The sequence below is a fragment of the Rattus norvegicus genome, chromosome X (assembly GCF_021556685.1).
Source record: "Rattus norvegicus strain SHRSP/BbbUtx chromosome X, alternate assembly SHRSP_T2T, whole genome shotgun sequence".
Taxonomy (NCBI): Eukaryota; Metazoa; Chordata; class Mammalia; order Rodentia; family Muridae; genus Rattus; species Rattus norvegicus.
Genome location: NC_141554.1, coordinates 37,443,477 through 37,462,205, shown reverse-complemented (window position 1 = coordinate 37,462,205; position 18,729 = coordinate 37,443,477). Strand labels below are relative to the sequence as shown.

Sequence of the window (18,729 nt, the reverse complement as noted above, 5' to 3'; positions counted from 1 at the left end):
TCTATAGTGATTAACCATTCAAATATATGAACCTATGGGGGCCATTCTTATTCAAACCACCACATTCCACTCCCTGGTCCCCATAGTCTCGTAGCCATATCAAAATGCATTCATTCCAACTTCAAAAGTCCCCATAGTCTATCACAGTGTCAACACTGTTTAAAGTCCAAAGTTCTTTTCTGAGACTCATAACAATCACTTAACTGCAATTCCCCCCATAAAATCAAAATAAAAAATCAGATAACATACTTCTAATATCCAATGGCATAAAATATGCATTGTCATTCCAAAAGTGGGGAAAGGAGCATAGTGAGGAAATACTGGACCAAAGCAAGACTGAAAACAAGCAGGACAAACTCTGAATTCTTCTTCTCCAAGTCTGGTGTCAAAGCACTCTTCAGATCTCTAACTCCTTTCAGCTTTGTTAACTACAGCACACTTCTCTCTCTGGCATTGGTTCCATACCTGTTCTGCAGCTCTTCTTGGCAGATATACGGTATCTCTAGCATCACCAGCATCTTGAGGTCTCCAAGGCGATTCAGGCTTCATCTTCACAGCTTCACACAATGGCCTCTCTGGGCCTCCATGCAGGGACACCCCTGACACACACACATGGCCTCAGTGACTTTTCCTTAGCCACAGAGGAAGATTCTACAACCTCTTTCTTTTATCCTTGGCTCTAAAGCCAGAACCACATGGATGAAGCTGCCAATTTCTGCTGCTTGCTGGGGCTGAAGTTTGGCCCTCTCCTTCAATTACATTTGCATCAACTTTATGCTGTTGATGGTTTCCATTACTACTTAAGCTTTTCTTTATTTTTTCACAAGTTGGAAGCTCATCTGAGGGGGGGTCTAATCCTTCTAATCCGTTTGATCTAATCCTTGGTTACTAAGCATTCAAATATATGACCCTACGGAGACTATTCTTATTCAAGCCACCACAGTGCCCATCAACTGAAGAATGGATAATGAAAACCTGGTACGTTTATAGGATAGAATATTTTTCAGCTGTTAAACATGAAATTATGAAATTCATAGGTAAATGGATGGAGTCAGAAATGAGTGATGCATCCTAGACTTTCTGAGTGATATAACCTAGAGTCGGAAAGCCATCTTTGAGTTATTAATCTATGTGTTTAAGCTGGGATAGAGATAGATATCAGGAAGTTAGTAGGGGATTGTTGGGGGTGCTTTCAACAGAGGAGAGATAGACTGCAAATGGTATGAAGGGGGGGTTGAAAATAATGGAGCAAGAAGGGTTAAATGGGCGGGAGATAGGATGACAAGACTAAGTGGACTTGGTAGATGACAACAACGGCAACAACAACGACAACAGCAGCAGCAACAACAACAGCAATAGTCACAGTCACAGCAGCAGCAGCAGCAACAACAACAACGACGACAACGACAACAACGTCAACGACAACATGGAGCCTGGAGCAGTGGTTTAGCAGTTAAGAGCACTTATCTCTTCTGCAGAGGACCTGGGTTTGAGTCCCAGCACTCATTTCAACTGTGGCTCTGATTCTAGGAGATCCGATGCACTTTGGACTCTACGAGCCTGCGTGCCCACACATGCACGCATGAGTGCGCGCGCACACGCAGTGCACATTAATTCAAGAGCATAAACATGTGTATTCATAGAAATGAAAATAAATCTTTTAAAAAAGGAACGCGTGAAATTGGAATGGAAAAGTGGTGGTGATGGAGGAATTGAGTGGGAAGGGTGGAAGTGGACTTGATCCAAACTCAGGATGCAGAGATGCCATTTTCTTCAGTGGGTGGGAGGGCCAGCCCATTCCTGCCACAGCATTTCAGCTAGGCTCTCAGCCACCGCCTACTTCTGGACTTCTCTGGGCTCTACTTTCTTAGAGCGCCCAACTGAATGAGTAGCACAGCACCTACTCCTCTCAGACTCACAGATGCTGCTATTAGCAAGAAGGAAGTGGAGGAGGTACTAGAAGAAGAGGAAGAGGAATATGTGGTGGGGGAGTTCTTGATCAGAGAGTTATCAAGGGCAAAGTAGAATATCTTCTAAAATTTCTCAGATAAGGACAACACAGGGAGCCAGAAGAGAGCCTGGATCGCCTGGACCTAGTTCCTATAGTCACAAAACAGCTCACAAGACAGATATTTCAGAGGGAGGCAAGCGCAAAGCTGATTCGGACTCTGAAGAGAAGGGAGAGGAAAGCAAACCAAAGAGAAAGAAAGAAGAGTTATAAAAGCCATGAGGCTTTGCCTAGGCTTTGGAGCCAGACAGATTATTGGAACTACTGACTCCAGCAGAGAACTCATGCTTCTTTCTTTTTAAAAAAATATTATTATTCTTTAATCTTATTTTTCAGTCCAGTCATTATCCCCCTTCTGGTCTGCCCTCCAATTGTTCCTCATTCCATTTCTCCCACCCCCACCAGTCTTAAAGAGGATGTCCTCACCCCCTACCCCTCCTACCCCCACCTCACCAGACCTCCCCTCTCTCTGGGCCCTCAAGTTGCTCGAGGGTTAGATGGATCTTCTCTCACTGAGGGCACACCAGTAATTCCTCTGCTGTATATGTGTCAGGAGCCTCATATCAGCTGGTGTATGCTGCCTGGTTGGTGATCCAGTGTCTGAGAGATCTCGGGGGTCCAGGTTGAGACTGCTGGTCTTCCTATGGGGTTGCCCTCCTCCTCAGCTTCTTCTAGCTTTTCCCTAATTCAACCACAGGGGTCCCCTGCTTCTATCCATTGGTTGGGTATAAATATCTGCATCTGACTCTTTCAGTTGCTTGCCAGGCCTTTTGGAGGGCAGCCACGATAGGCTCCTGCCTGCAAGTACACCATAGCTTCAGTAATGGTGTCAGGTCTTGAGGCTTCCCCTTGAACCGGAACCTACTCTGGGCCCTGGACCTCCTTTCCTTCAGTCTGTTTTTCATTTTTGTTCCTGAAGTTCTTGTCCAGGAACAATTCTGGGTCAGATTTTTGACTGTGGGATGGCAATCCCATCCCTCTACTTGATGCCCTGTCTTTCTACTGGAGATGGATGCTGCCAGTTCCCTCTACCCATTGTTGGGCATTTCATCTAAGGTTCCTCCCTTTGAGTCCTGAGCATCTCTCACCTCCCAGTTCTTTGGTACATTCTAGAGGGTCCCCCACCTCCTACCTCCTGCGGGGGTTTGCCTGTTTCCATTCTTTCTGATGGCCCTCAGGGCTTCATTCCTGTTTCCCCCTCAATACCTGATCATGTTCCCTCCCCCCTTTCCCTCCCTGTCCTCTCTCCCACCCAGGTCCCTCCCTCCCTCTACCCACCACCTCCCTCCCTCCCGGTGATTGCTTTGTTCTCCTTCCCAAGTGGGATTGAAACATCCTCACTTGGACTCTTCTGTTTGTTAACCTTCTTGAGGTCTGTATGTCATATCCTGGGTATTCTGTACTGTTTTGGCTAATAACCACTTATTAGTGAGTACATACCGTGTGTGTCCTTTTGGGTCTGAGTTACTTCACTCAGGATGATATTTCTAGTTCCATCCATTTATGGCCTGCAAAATACATGATGGTTCTGATGGGATGGAAATATTCTGATGAGGTTGACCTGGTCCCTGCCAAAAAAGTCTATATCAAGTGCCCACAGGTTGTCATATCTTTACACGAGGAGATGCTAACGTGGCATTCTTACCCCTCAGAGGATGATGATGAAAAAAGACAAGAATTAGTCTTGTTGAGTACCAGCCCCTGTTACCTTTGACTGTGGGTTTCAGGTGGATCAGGAAGTTCTTCTATTTGTCTTGACACCACAGAGGTGACTCGAGAAGATGTCCAGTATAGTTTCTCTGCCCTTCAGCAGCACACGTGCTTTTAGTCATCTCAAGCTGTATAGTTGCACACCTATTCCAGCGGAGGGGGAAGGAGTAAATGTCTCACTGCACCCACTCTGTGCTTTGCTAAGAAATGGTAGGCCTGCCACTGAAGGACAAAACCTGCACAACTGGGGTGTGAGAGAGCAAAGATACTGGTGATCTTTAAAGAGCATCTCCATAATCCATAGCCTTCTTCCCAACAGTGTTAACTGCACTTTTTACAGTGTAGTTTTTGGCTGTTGATGGCATATTAATTAGGGGTGGAAGGATTGGGGCAGGGAGGAAGGGAGATGGGTAGAACCATTTTGGTTAACATTTGGAAAGGACAGCTACCTAATGAATCACTCCTATGTCCAAGATATTTTACCCTTTCAAAAAATTCCATTGGCACCATAAATGAAGACTGTGAGAGACTGTTGAGAAAATCTGTGGATACTAAAACCTACAACCAGGTGTACCCTATCTGAACTCACTGTTGACCACGGAGGTCAAAGCCAGTTCCCCAAGTTTCTAAAGCTGCCATTTGAAGATGGAAACTGACAGATGAGGAAAGGCTTTATTAGAGAATGTATACAGGCAAACCATTCTGCCTTAGATGTGCTAATTCCTGGAATAAGAGAAGACCTTTTTCCAAATATAAAATTATAATTATAAATCAGTTTGTCCATCCACATCACTGACTCGGGTATTGCAGGAGGTGGGAAGCTGCACTTATGAAATCTCAACAATACAATTGCTGAAACAAGAGCTGCATAATATCAACAGTAATTGTCATTCCAGCCTGGATTAGAGGAATCTCACAAGGTTCCATCCCTAGATGAAGAGCTATAGGCAGTTAGTGGATGCAGGGGTTGGGGGAGGGGGGAGACATTCAGTCTTTTCTGGGGACCAGCTCCGTGATCGATTATCCAGTCCCAAGTGGTCAGACCTAAATACATGTACATATGCACAAGACTAAATGGACACAGTAGGTGTGTGTATATATATATATATATATATATATATATATATATATATATATATGATGCTTGGAAAAATAAAAAAAATTTAAATGATAAAATGTGTAATATATTGTCACATTTTCTCAGCCTTCAGGAGGAATGAAGCTGTATGGTTTGAAATAATAATTTTATAGTTTAAGTGAATTAAGTTCATCCCAGAGAGACAAGTATGTACTTTCTCTCACTTGTAGTTCCTAGATTTTATATAAATAAATAAAATCATGTACACATATATATGACAAGAAAGTAAAAGTCACAGGAATATGGGGACTAAAAGGATGAGGAAGGGTTAAAAAAGAGGACCATAGAGAAGTACGGTGGGAAATATGCTTAACATATATTGCTTAAGTGTATGGAAATGTCTCTGTATAGCATGGTAATGTGAATGATGAATACAAACAATAAAATTAAAACACTAGTAATAAAGAGATTTGAATGTGCCCTCTTCTAAAATACCTTATTGGGCTATACCCCCCCCTTCATTTCTTAGTGGTACTAGGAGATGGTACAACCCATGGCTATGTAAGCAGATGACATGTGGGGAACAGTAGGGGCATTGTGATGTAGCACCAGGTTACATCTTATAGTTTACTTGAACACCAGATGTGTGGTACTCTACCAGTAGATGTGATAACCAAGGTAATTACTTAAATGTTTAACTAGGACAGGGTGTGAGTGGTAGAGTGGAGAGTACGGGTATTATTAGATGGGGTGATGGTTTATGTGTTCGGCAAGACAAAGTAAGGGACATTTCCTCACGCTGATCTGAATGGTGCGCAATTGAAAACTTGGGAGTTATTTTCAGACTTTGTCATTGAATGATTTTACAGGTAGTTGGCCCCAAGTGACTGAAACCATGGGAAGTGAAACAGTAGATAAGAGAGAATACTATTTAAGTCTTTTATCTTTTTACTCTAATTGAAAGTAGTGACCCTATCAGAAAAGAACTTGTGATGGCTGCTTCTATCAGAAGCTTTATGGAAATAGTTTTGAAAGTTTCAAAGGTTTTGGTACTGTCCTTTAAAATTATTCTAGCATATCCCGTAATGTTAGCTGCTTAGATTATTTATAATTTTCCTCATCATATGTGATATTGACCTAAACTTTATTCCTTTATAATTAAAAGTATTTATGTGTATGAGTGTTTTGCTTGTATGTGTGTTTGTGCACCACTGTGTGCTGGTTCTTCTGGCAGTCAGAGAAGGGGATTGAATCCTCTGCAATTGGGGTTAAAAATGGCTTCAAACCACCATGTGGGTTCTGGGACTCAAACCCAGGTCTGCTACAAGAGCAGTCAGTGTGTTCTCTGAGCCATCTCTCCAGCCCTTATTTCTTTATAATTATAAAGAAAAATGGTAATTATAAATTATATATAATTATATTTGAAATTATAATGTGATTTATAGTTATATAAGAGGTTTTTGAAGGAGAATATTCCTTCCCTAGAGCCTCTCCGACTTTATTTTCCTTAATAAATCTGCGTTTACTTTGCTCAACACAGTATTTGAAGGATTTCTGTGCCGGCTAGTTTTATGTCAGTTTTACACAAACTAGAGCAATCAGAGAGGAAGGAGCCTCAACTGATGCCACCATTAGGATGGGGCTTAAGGCAAGCCTGTAGGGCATTTTATTAATTGGTGATCAATGGGGGAGGGCCCAGCCCATTGGGGAGGGTACTACCCTGGGTTGATAGTCTTGGGTTCTATAAGAAACTAGACTAAGGAAGTCATGAGGGAGAAAGCCAGTAAGTAGCACACCTCTATAGTCTCCATATATGCCCCTGTCTCCACTGTCTCCAGGTTACTGTCCTGACTTCCTTTTATAATGAACTATGATGTGGAAGTGTAAGCTAAATAAACCCTTTCCTTCCCAAGTTGCTTTTGGTCATGGTGTTTTTATCATAGAAATAGACAACTTCTAAGTCAACTTTTTTTTCAATTTCTAGATGTACACTTTATATATTAAAGCATTTAAAGTAATAATTTTAAACAATTAGAATGTATGCAGAGTGAATAATTTTTTGAGGGGGAAAAACCTTTAATATTTTTTCAGTACTGGAGGTGAACCTTAAGGCTTCATAAATTCTAGGTAAGCATTGTATCACTAAGCTATATCACTAACACTGGGGAAAATCTTTCCATAACTATATATGTATATATATATATATATACATATATATATATATATGGATAAATGTTTGTGTCTATCTATGCAGATATACATCTGACCTGTGTCCACTATATGCATTGCCACATTATTTTGTTTTTATTTTCTCCTCCTCTTCTTCCTTTTTTTCAGACAGGGTCTCTTTCTGTAGCCCTGGCTTTCTTAAGCTTGCTATGTAGACTATGTAGACTAGGGGCTGGCCACGAACTCACAAAGATCTACCTGCCTCTCCCTCTGCCTCTTGAGTGTAGGGATTGAAGGTGTGCACCACCTCTCCAAGGACTATATATTATCTTGAAATGAAGCCCGCCTGTATCACTGAACAGTTTTAAACCCCAAATGCTTTCAAACTCTTGAAGTCATTGCCCTGTTTCAATAGGTCATTCAACATTTCTGATACACTGTTCCCATTTTATTGAAGATGTATGTGTTAGTTTTCTGATTGTGGTAGTAAAATAAGCTAACAAAAACATCTTAATAATGGCGGAAGGGATTAGCTTGGCTTATAGCTTCAGACGCGGTGTAAAATGGTGGCAAAGCCTTGGCAGAGGGATAAATGCTGCTGCACTGTTCCCTTTCTCAAGCTATTCAGCCTAGGACCCTAACCATGGAACGGTGCTGCTCCATTTGGATGGATTTTTCTGATTCAGTTAACTCAGTCTAGAAACTCTTTCATACAATGTGTCTAGTGCCTCATTCCTTCGGTGATTTTAGTCCCTATGAATCTGACAATATTAGTTATCATGTTTCCCCTAAAGTAATTCTTGTCCCCCATACTTTTAATATGGTCATTCCAAATGCAGATGGGCCTCATGTATGATTACTTTTTTTGTGGTAACAATATTGTCAAGAATGCAACCACTGAATGCAAACGTGACTGATACTTCAGAGCTTCAAAGACATTGCCTAAGCTGCTAGGCTGAGGGAGGAATCAATGAATATTCATAGCATATCAGAAGCCCATATTCTCCCTACTGAAGGACTTCATATTTTTTCCATTGCACATCATGGCTAAGATCTGCTCTTGTATGAATATAGGAATGTATTCTCTTCATTAGAAAATCTTTTATCACAAGTATACTACTAAATGAACCAACTTAACTGGTAAAGATTGTGTGCCAGTTTTTAACTTCTGTTTACTAATTTTGCTACCCCATTTCTACCTACCATTGCTATATCTTGAAAAGCTTCTAACTTGCTCAAGAATTGCAAGAATAACTCAATGAATATCTTTGAGTTTATTATCCTTATTCACTGTGCATTTTGTCATGGTTGCTTTTCCTGATGTATTCATAAATGCTCGCAGATATATGTATGTAGCTACTGTGTAATAATGTGCCTGTGTATATGCATATGTCTTTGTATAGGAAACAGTACATTAGTACTTGTACATATATATTTTTAATGAACTTTTTGTAAATTGTGAACATCGTGATCTCTCACCATGGCTAGAGTTAACAAGAGATGAGATGGGCAAGAAATAGAGTTTAAAAAATATGTATGTATTTAATTTGTGTGTAATCACATTTGCAAACACATGTACGCATGCACATACCCCATTACATGCACAGAGGTCAGAAGACAACTTGTTGGAAGTTGGATTTTTCCTTCTTCAGTGTGGTTCCCTGGGATGGAACTCAGATCATCAAGCTTGGTAGCAATCACCCTTTACTAGCTGAACCATCTCACAGATCTAAGTGGGAACCAACAAATATCAATTTCCAAGGTAAACGGTGTAGTGTAGATTTTTTGGGGGGTTCGGTGTTAAAACTAAGAGCCCATGATGATCAAAATATAGAAAATAATTTAAGCAAGACAGGCTGTTGTTTGTTGTTAGGATCCTGGATGTAGAGTCAAATTTACATTCCCAAATGATGTTACAGATTCTAGGTTGTTGCCCTAGTGGGAGGGGAATTCCTCAGCCTTTTCTATGTGTGGAAGCAGTGTAGCTGGCACATTTCCTCCTCGGCCTCACAATTCTTTGTGACTCTGCCTCAGTACTCTCTCACACGTTTCCCAAGAACACAGCGATTCTCTCCTAGACCACAGTGCAGTGATGAGAGGGAGGAGGTGGGACAGGATCCAGTCCAGCACAGCCAGCATGCAGATTTACACTTCCACAACTGGGCCCTGAATGTCTTTCTCATCTTGTTTCACCATCTAGGATTCCATCAAGGATCGTTTAGTCATTAAGACTCTTTATTCTTCTCCTTTAACCTAGAAAGCTGCTCATTTGGGCATTGCTTTTTGTTTTGTTTTGTTTTAAATGATGAGACAAAATGTTTATGGTTTTTTTTAATGTTTTTTGCAGTGACATTTTCTTAAACATGAATGATATAATGTGTTTGGATCCAATTTACCCACCCCTGCACTCCTTCCCCTTGCTTTTCCTTCTTTTATTCATGTACAGGCAGGAGAAAATGGACACTGGTTATTAAATGAAAATAAAATAGACCTAAGAGTCTAGTCCCATGGCTCCATAGACAGTTTTGCCGTTTAAATTCCCTTATGTTAACTTTTAAAAACTCTGCTCTTGTTTGAATCTTCTGCTGCTCCTTGGGGGACAGGAATGCACGAGTTGCTGTCTAAGGCAGCAGCAGAGGGCTTGGCTTGAAGCACTTCCATCACTTGCTGAAAGATTGCAGCTTTGTCAGAGAAGCATATAATTCTGAGTCAGAGAAACTGAGTACCTCCTAGCTCCTAAAGGGTCTGCACTGGGAAAAGGGCTGGGTGGTTGGTTCTGGATTAACCTTGACTAATTAGAAGTCCCCCCACCCCACTGACCCTCTTTCTATGTGAGTAGACTCTTTTGCTACCCTGTCTCTCTGTCTCCACACCGTACCCCCTCCCCCTGCCCCCAACTTCAGCTCTAACTTACACATGGGTACTGTTTGATTTTTGAGATAGGGCATTGTTACACAATCCTGGCCTGGAGTTTACTAACTAAATAGCCTAGGCTGACTTTCTACCTCAGCCTCCTGAAACCTGAGAGACTCCAGGGATGATCCACCGTAGTTGTTCATTGGAAGCAACTTTCAAGGATCCCCAACTCCTCAGCGATAAATGGGCTAATAATCTGTAAGTGAGGTGTGATTTGGTCATCTAAGTGAGGGTGGGGCACAGACACAGGCTCCTGTGAACAATGCCACTTGGAAAGAATGTGTGTGCCCCTGGCATCTGCTGCACATTGCACTGTTTTTGTTGTTATTACCCAAACTGGACACACACACACACACACACACACACACACACACACACACACACACACACTGATGGGTATAATAGAGCTTACTATTGCTGTCTTCTGGGTTATGGTCAATCATTTTCTTCCCTATAATCATAGCTCATGCACACTCATGTGTAGTTCAGTTTTTTAAATTAGTTCTTAAAATGCATGCCGTTCTCCTTTAGGGAGCTGTTATCGAGCAGTTTAAAGTCCAGCTCCCATCTTATTTGCTAGCAGTGCTCCGCACAATAAATACAATGAAAAGATTCAAAGCTGATGAATTGCTTCCCAGGTATTAGTGCGACAAGCTGGAAATGTCATTTACTGCCATTTTGAAACTTATGATTTGACTGTGGAGGAATCGCATTTTATTCAAACTGAGTTTAATGTAAATAAGATGGGATGTGAAGAATTTTGTGGGTGCAAATGGCCATAATACCCCAGCTGCCCCACGATGGCTCTCTGCTTAAATCCCTCCCAACCCTCCCTTCTATGTTGGAAGTACATTTCTTACTTTCTGCCAAATATGTTTGTAGATCTGCATGTCTCTCTTGGTCCAGCACTGAAGGATTTGCATGCTTATAGGCTTAGTAAATCCTGCAAACCGAGACAGTAAGCAATTTGGCTGCACTTATCCCAATTTTAAATGAGCGGCATCTCTTTAAAATTAAATTTTCTACTGAGAGCATTATGGATTCGTGTGCAGTTTCAGGAAATAATAAAAGAAGCTCTCTTGTTCTTCGATGGTGACCTTTTGGCAGCAGTACAGTAAGATGTCATAACCGGAAGTCAACTTTCCTGGCATGGGGAGATAGATAGATGGCTCAGTGAGTAGCGTGGTTGCCATACAAGCATGAAGATCTGAGTTCAAATCCCCAGATCACATGAAAATTCCATGCAGGTATGGAGGCTTGCTTGTAATCCCAGTGTTTGACAGAGCATCCCAGAGCAAGCTGACCATGAAAACTAGCTGAATCTGTGAGCTCTGGGATTGAGACTCTGCCGTTATACAAAAGGTGGAGAGCAATTGAGAAAGAGACCTGACATTGACTTCTGGCTTACATATGCACGTGTACACACATGCATTTACACACACGCAAACATATACATGCACACCAAACATACACATACATGCTGGGGAAAGAATATCTACTGACCTTTCTTAGAGTTTCCCAAATGTATTTGTATCCAATAATGTGTGAATGTGTCTTTGGTTTCATGTCATTTATCACACGTGTAAGAGCATGCCTTTTAAAATGATTATTATTTTTAAGTTTTGACATTGTGATGGACGTGTGTGTCTATGTGAACATGAGTGACAAGGGAGACAAGGTGTTGGATCTCCTGGAGCTAGAGCTGTGTTATAGCTCTGAGGGGAAGGTTAGTCAGGAACCAAAGAATACCACACAGTCACACCCCACAACGAACATCAGGAAAAAAAAAGATTTATCGGGGGAGGCACAAGAGGGTAGCTGCCTGTGCTTGGGAGAGAAGCAACAGGGAACTGGGCAAGAGGTAGGTTTATATAGTTTCGGGGGCGGGGGAGTTTTCCAGGGTGGAGATTTCCAGGGTGGGGATTGGTGGGACTTTAAACCAAGTCCAGGATTAGTGGTGTTTTGAGCTCACGGACTGTGGGCTTTCAAGCTCAGAGATTGGTGGATTTTGGTAGGGTTCCAAACCCAGAAGTGGGCTCTGACCTTTTGCCCTACAAAAGTTACAGGCAGCTGTGAGCTGTGTGATGTGGGTGCAGTTAGTGCCTTAAGGGCTGAGGCATTTCTGCAGTCCCATAGGAACATAACCTTGAATCAGTCTTTCCAGTCTTAGGAATCTCTTCTCTAGAGAGACTTGAAAGTATGGCCAAAGCAATGTGTGCCGAGACACTGATTACGATATGGATCCAGTAGTCCAAGAAATAGCAACATCCTGCTGGCATCATTGGGGTAACAGGGAAATGCTTTTTTTGATTGTTTTTTTTTTTTTAACTAGGTTTCTTTGTAGAGCCTTGGTGGTCCTGCACTCACTCTGTAGAACAGGCTGGCCTCAAACTCAAGGAGATCCTCCTGCTTCTCCTTCTGGAGTGCTAGGATTAAAGGTGTGTACCACTACTTCCGGGCAAGGAATTGCTTTTGGCACAATGTGAAATACAGTGGAGAATAAAGAAATTAGTATAGTTACATGTGAGACAGTGGAAAGCGTTCCAGACTAAGTGTAAAAACTATTAGACGGGATGTTAATCTAACTAAGCTGGAGTAAAACTGTGCATGGGTAAGTGTGTATGCACAAAGGAATGCGTTAAAATTATGAAAGGCACTGTAAGATGTGTCAGTGCACACGTGTAATCTTAGCCCTCTGGGAATGGAGGCACGTTTGCAACAAGTTTGAGGCTAGCCTGGCTATATAGTGAAGTCAAGGCCACCCTCACAGTCAGTCATACTCAGTCTGAACAAAGCAAGCAAGCACACCTTTGCTTGCACGCAAAGCGGTTGAAAAAATAGTTATAAATGTTTCAATTGAGAAGCCAAACATCCCAAAGAGAAACAAATCTACAGCGTTTGGAAGGGAGCTGGGGCTTGAGAGCAGCTCTGAGGCTTCAGAGGATAAGGCATTCTCTTCAACCTGCAAGAGAGGAAAAGTGGGAGTCTTTCCTGAGCAAGTGAAGTGGAGCATGAAGTTTCTTGGTGTAGGAGAGTGCCTTGGATGGTGAATAGACTGGGAGGGGGGGCTGGCAGGAAAAGCAGCAAGCTGTTGAGACCAGGAGGCTCTGGTCCCACCAGGCTCCTTTCAAACCCATGGATGGTGGCAACATGAGTGATTGACTGAAACCAGCACCTGCGAGTCTGGTGGAAAATGGAAAGAAGTCACCCATATTGAAATACCATTCACCGAGGCAGACTGAGGGTACCTTAACAAAGCAGTAGCCTTCATAAGGAAAGATAGCAGCTCTCTCACACCTGTGGTGACCCTGTCGAACATTCTTCTCCATGCAACCATTCAGCATTTATTTGTAAGTTAAATCCAAAAGTGTTCAGGAAGGACAAAAATGGGCAAGGAATTAACTTGCAGGATGCTCCCCCAGCCCCACCTCCATTGGAAAACGATTTTTTTCTATCCCTCTCCCACCTCTACCCCTTGCACTTTTTGTAACATACAGACACATTTTTCCATAAGACACTCCCAGCAAAATTGAAAACACATGTGCAGATGGCCAGGCTGGGCTGTGCATGTTCCTGTACGAGCAGTTTCTCTGAGCTTCTGCAAAAGCAGCCTTCTCAGCTCCTGGATGCTGAGGCTTGTCTTAGTCCCCAAAGTAGCAAACAGATCTCTGCTGCTGTAACAACTTCTTCCTATATAACAACCCGGCTGCCTCCATTCTCCAAAAGTTACATAGTGTGGATTTCCTTCCTGATAAACGCTAAGGCTTGCTCCTTGATTGGTCTCAGTTATAGGAAAGGGCGTGGTATCAGCAACTTTTCAGACTTGAGACTCGGGGGGCTGTTGTGTACTTTGTCCAGTCTCCAGCACGCTAGGTGGAGTGTGGTGGTGGTGGTGGTGGTGGTGGTGGTGGTGGTGGTGGTGGTGGTGGTGGTGGTGTGTGTGTGTGTGTGTGTGTGTGTATGTGGCTGTCTGCATGAGAATCTGTTTGACCACAGGTAGTGCTCACATTACCCTGCCTGTGTTGTTCTCTGCTGCAGACTGCCTGGACCAGGACGTGTGCAGTTCGACCAACCACAGAGCTGGAATTTCCCAGGGGCACCAGAAGCATGGCATTTGAGTTTTCCTGAGCAACCGAAGTGGAACATAAGAGTTTGCTGGCCTAGGAAGATAAACATGGATGGCGAACAAGGGGGCAGGAGTGACAAGCCAGGAGGCTCTCCTCACCTCAGATTTCTTTCAAACCCATTGATGGGGGGTGAGTCATAGAAGATGGGAAATGGGAGTGCTTGGGAGGGTGGTTAATGTGCTCAAGAGAGAGCAGGGAGCTGGACTCTGTCAGTGGGTCTTTCTGTGGGGTGTCCACAGAAGTCCAGAGTTTGTTAGTCTTCATCCTCTATGTGATTATTCAAAAAAGTACCTTTGTCTGTGGCATCATAAAGGTGAGACAAATTTTATTATCACAGAGCATTTTCTAGTGGTGAAAACTTTTGCACCAAGAAGTCACTCACTCTTTTGTGGGTCAGGTGTATTACTTATTAAATAAGAGGTTTAAGAGTTACTTATAAGTAGCTCTGTTTCACTCTCCTGTGTAGTTCAGGTTGACCTTAAAGTCATAAGTCATTATCCTCTTGTCTCAGCCTCTGAAGTGCTGAGATTACAGGGCTCTCTCTCTCTCTCTCTCTCTCTCTCTCTCTCTCTCTCTCTCTCTCTCTCCCTCTCGTTCTCTCGCTCTCTCACTCTTTTGCTTGCTTCTTCCCTCCTTCACCCCTCCCGTCTCTCTCTCTCTCTGTGTGTACCACATAGTCTTAATAGGAACACTGTAGCTGCTAAAAAATTCTCTTAATTAAAGTTCCTTTAGATATTTCATATTTAGTTAATCTGAGTTTCTCAAGGATATTGGCTGGTTGATTGCCTTTAAAAATGAGACTTTTAAAACTATGCAAAGATTTCCTCTAGGCTGATGCATTGGCTAATAAAGACTCTCCCACTTTCATTCACTCTCATTCTTCTGGAACATTCAGCAGTTTCCAGATGAAGGGATTCTGGGCCTAAGCATACAAAGAGACAGTATCACATTTAGAACACTGTTAGGCTTCCCACAACACTTTTCTATTAGAAGCACAATAAACAGGTTCGAAAGGCCTCCAGGACTTAATGATGTCTTTCTGTGCAGCTTTGTAAAAGGAAAACAACAGAAAGTAGACAATGCGATATGCCTTCCCTCTCTGGTTGAGGTGACAGGATTGCACATTTTTTGTTTGTTTTTTTACTTACCCATTTCCCCCCCAAAATGTACAGGGTGAGTGGGGCTTCCATACACAGACAAAACTGAATTAATTAGCATGAATTGAGTACACATTTAGTATAGTAGAAAGGTAAACTGGAATCAAGAATCACTTAAAACAGGCTTGTTGAGTATTTCAATGCAGCAATCCAATCACTGTTGGAAACAATAATTCAGTAGCGTTCCAAATAGGTATTTTGCAGCAAAGTCTTGTGTTCTTATTTTTTTTGTATGTGGAGAGAGAACTAGCCCCCTTTTCCTGGATGGTTGGTATGCTGCTTAGAAAGTGGACAGGTTGTTCCAGCTAGGATGTAGAGTATCTCGAGGAGTCAATTTAATGAGAATTAATTTGGAGAGATGGAGCTGGATGGTGAAATGTGTGTGTGTGTGTGTGTGTACATGAAAGTCAGCACATATGTTATAGTTGAATGTGTAGGTAGAGGCCAGAGGTCAAATTGGGTATCTTCTACTGCTTTCTACCTTGCTTTCTGAGACAGGGTCAGTGTTTCACAGAACCTGAAGTACACTGTTTGGGATAGACTGGATGCCAAGTGAGCCCCCAGGATGTGCCTCTGTTGTTCTAGCAGTGGGGGTAAAGGTGTGTGCGCCTATGCATGTGTTTTTCCATGAATGTTGGGCATCCGAACTCAGATCCTTATGCTTGCAAAGCAGGAACGTTTTTCACTGAGCCTTCTCCATCACCACAGAATGGTAAAGCTTTTACATCTGTGTGAAGGGATTTAGGCTTTGTGAGTTGGGGAACTGGAAGTCACTGATGGTCCTGAGGCCATAGTGAAGAGTATGAGGAGATTAGTATAGTACCCCAGTTAGAATAAATCATGAGCTATGCAGAAAACGACAGACTTAATCCATTGGTTCTCACTTGCCTCAGTATCGCCTAGAGGCGTTGTTAAAAGGAAGGTGTACGGCTGCTGAGGAAGTGACTAGACTGTGTTGAAGCTTGGGTATCTTCATCCTCAGGCAGCCTCTACATGAGGTTGACTGGAATTTTCAGACCCCATACCTTAAGAACCACTGCGCCAACCCAAGCGTACAGCTGGTAACCTGGGTCAAGCTTCAGATATGATGGAGTAAGGACTTTCATTCTGAAGGCAAGAGAAATTGGATTGTGCCATTTGTTTCAATATTGAGGCAAATTGGGAGAAACCATCTTAAATTGTGAAGTTTGTTTTAAGCCTCAAATTAGGTTAGCCAGAAGAGCTAGATAAGAGGGAAGCTAGAAGGAGAGCTGGCTTAGTGTGGTGAGAAATGGGGGAGTACAGAGTTTTATTTCTCTCTGTTATATGTACATGCTTGTGCGAGAGTGTCTACGTGCATCCGTATGTAGAATATATGTGAACGTCAGAAGTCAATGTCGTGTGTCATCTGGAATCTCTCTGCACCATAATTTTGTAAGACAGGGTCTCCCACTGAAGTTGGAGCTTGCTGATTCAGTAACTATGACTGACTATAGCGCGCCAGGGATCCTCCCTGTAACTGTCTCCCTAGCGCTGGTATTATAAACACATTGGTACAGTTTTTTTAATGGGATGGGATGCTGTGGATCTGAATTCATGTCCTCTTGCTTATGTGGCAAGCTGCCTTAAAAAAAATCAACGGACTGTCTCTCTAGCTCTCCAGGGGTTCTACTTTTGACATAAAACTGTTAGTAACATTGCCTAATCCACATAGCCTGGTGGTATGGGGCTAAGGTTGGAAATGAATACAGGTTGAGTGTGAGAAGCCTCAGAATGTTCTGCAGAAAGCTTGTGGTTGAAACTCAGTGAATGGAAAATTTTTCCAATGGCCAAGAATTGGTACATGAGGGTCAGTAAGTTAGACCATAAAAACAGGAAGGGATTTCTGATGTTACTATTCCAAGGGACCTAAAGGCATAACAGTTTTCAAAGACATGAAAAAGCACAGGATAGATGCCTAGACATTTGGGCATCCCTGTTTGCGTACATTCTCCTGCTCTGACCCAGAATGCCACTTTTCTCCTCACTTTCCACACTCAGTGTAACAGTCCACCGCTCCCATGCAGCTCTCCTAGGTTTTCCCGTCTTTTCAAGTAGACTGTTTTGCTCCCTGTTTTGCACCAGTTCTTCTCAACTCGGGGGTGGGAAAACTCTCTGTGGTAGCTGGTTACATTTGTTTACACTTCTGAGGCCTTGACCTTGGTGAAGTGTGGAATGTAGGACATTCAGAATGTTCTTTCCAAGTTGGCTGTAAGACACTCAGCTCAGTTGAAGGTATCCTCTGGCACATGGACAAATCAGATGCAAGCATAGGGCTGCCTATGGTTCAATTCTTTTTCTCTCTCCTCTTCTCCAGAAGAAGAGAGAAAAGGGTGGAGACCCAACTCTTCACAGAGATTTATTTAATGCTTGACTCTGTTGTCCCAGGAAAAGGGAAAGAATAGCATTCCTCACCAGAAAGTACTTTGTTAGGAATTGAATTGGACCTCCCACTCCCAAATGATCCTTTGAAATCCTAACTAACCTTTGCACTTCAAAAAGAGACTACTATTGGGAAATTAAGTGGGTGCAGATATAATCAAACTGAAGCCTCCCTGGTATGGCTTGGATCCTTAATCCCACAAGATTGGTGTTTCAATAAGAAAAGGAAAGCAAACAGAGAGAATGCTATGCAGCAAGAGTCAGAGATCAGAGCACTGGGTCTATGAACCAAGGAAAGCCAAGGATGGGTGTCAAACGTGGGAAACTAGAGGAGATGAGAGCAAGGATTCTTTCCTGAAGATTTTCGAAAGGGCACAGCCTTGCTAACACTTTCAAATGTCTGTTAGACTTCCAGCCTTGACAAGTACAACAAAATACATTCCAATTGTCATAAGCTAATTTGAGTAGTGTGAGGTAATTTGTTACAACATTCTAAGAAACTAATTCACCCTACTTGTAGATACTTCACAAAGTGCATTGAAGGGTAAATGAACCTTCCTAATCCTGCCAATCACTCATTTATTAGCATCTCCTCTTAAGTTAAAAAATTATTTTACATGTATTCCTTTTGTGTGTGTGTGTGTGTGGGTGTGTGCCTGCAGAGGACAGAGGACACTTTGTGTGAGTAGGCTCTGTCCTTCCGCCATGTAGATCCTGTGGATGGAACTCAAGGTTACCAAGGTTGGTGGCGAGTACCTTTTTCTGCTGAGCCATCTCTCTGACACAAGTTGGTTTGTGGTCAGTTGTTTGCCAGAAAGCTCATATCACCAGAGAGAATTCTTTCTTTCCAAAATTGAGCCTACCCTATTAGAAAAAAAAATTCACATTTAAGTAGAAAGCAGACAAGAGAGGGCATCTAAGGCATTTAAAGGAATTAGTTTCTGTCTTCTCTTTGGGTACTTTTAGATCTTGGGTCAGTTTGGCAGAGGATGCTTTCTGAGGGCATCTTGTCTCTGTAAATAGAAGGGGTGAAGATGTGAAATTATGGAGACCTGAAGGGAGGAGAGTACAGAGAAGGGAAGAGGAGGAGAGGGGAGAGAAGGGAGAAAGGGGCTGGATAACGGAGTAGACAGGACCATCTTGCCCAAGAGGTCACATGCTCAC

General features: G+C 42.6%; 1 protein-coding gene across 1 annotated transcript in view; it reads left to right on the top strand.

The window, feature by feature from the left end:
- Positions 1 to 5,443: 5,443 nt before the first annotated feature.
- The window catches only part of Asb9 (ankyrin repeat and SOCS box-containing 9), a 44,479-nt gene continuing 31,193 nt past the window's right edge, over positions 5,444 to 18,729 (top strand). Inside the window, exons 1-2 of the mRNA NM_001191913.2 lie at positions 5,444 to 5,474; positions 13,920 to 14,137. Coding sequence (NP_001178842.1) covers positions 14,056 to 14,137 — 82 coding nt within the window. The 5' untranslated portion in view covers positions 5,444 to 5,474; positions 13,920 to 14,055. The remainder of the gene's footprint in view (positions 5,475 to 13,919; positions 14,138 to 18,729) is intronic.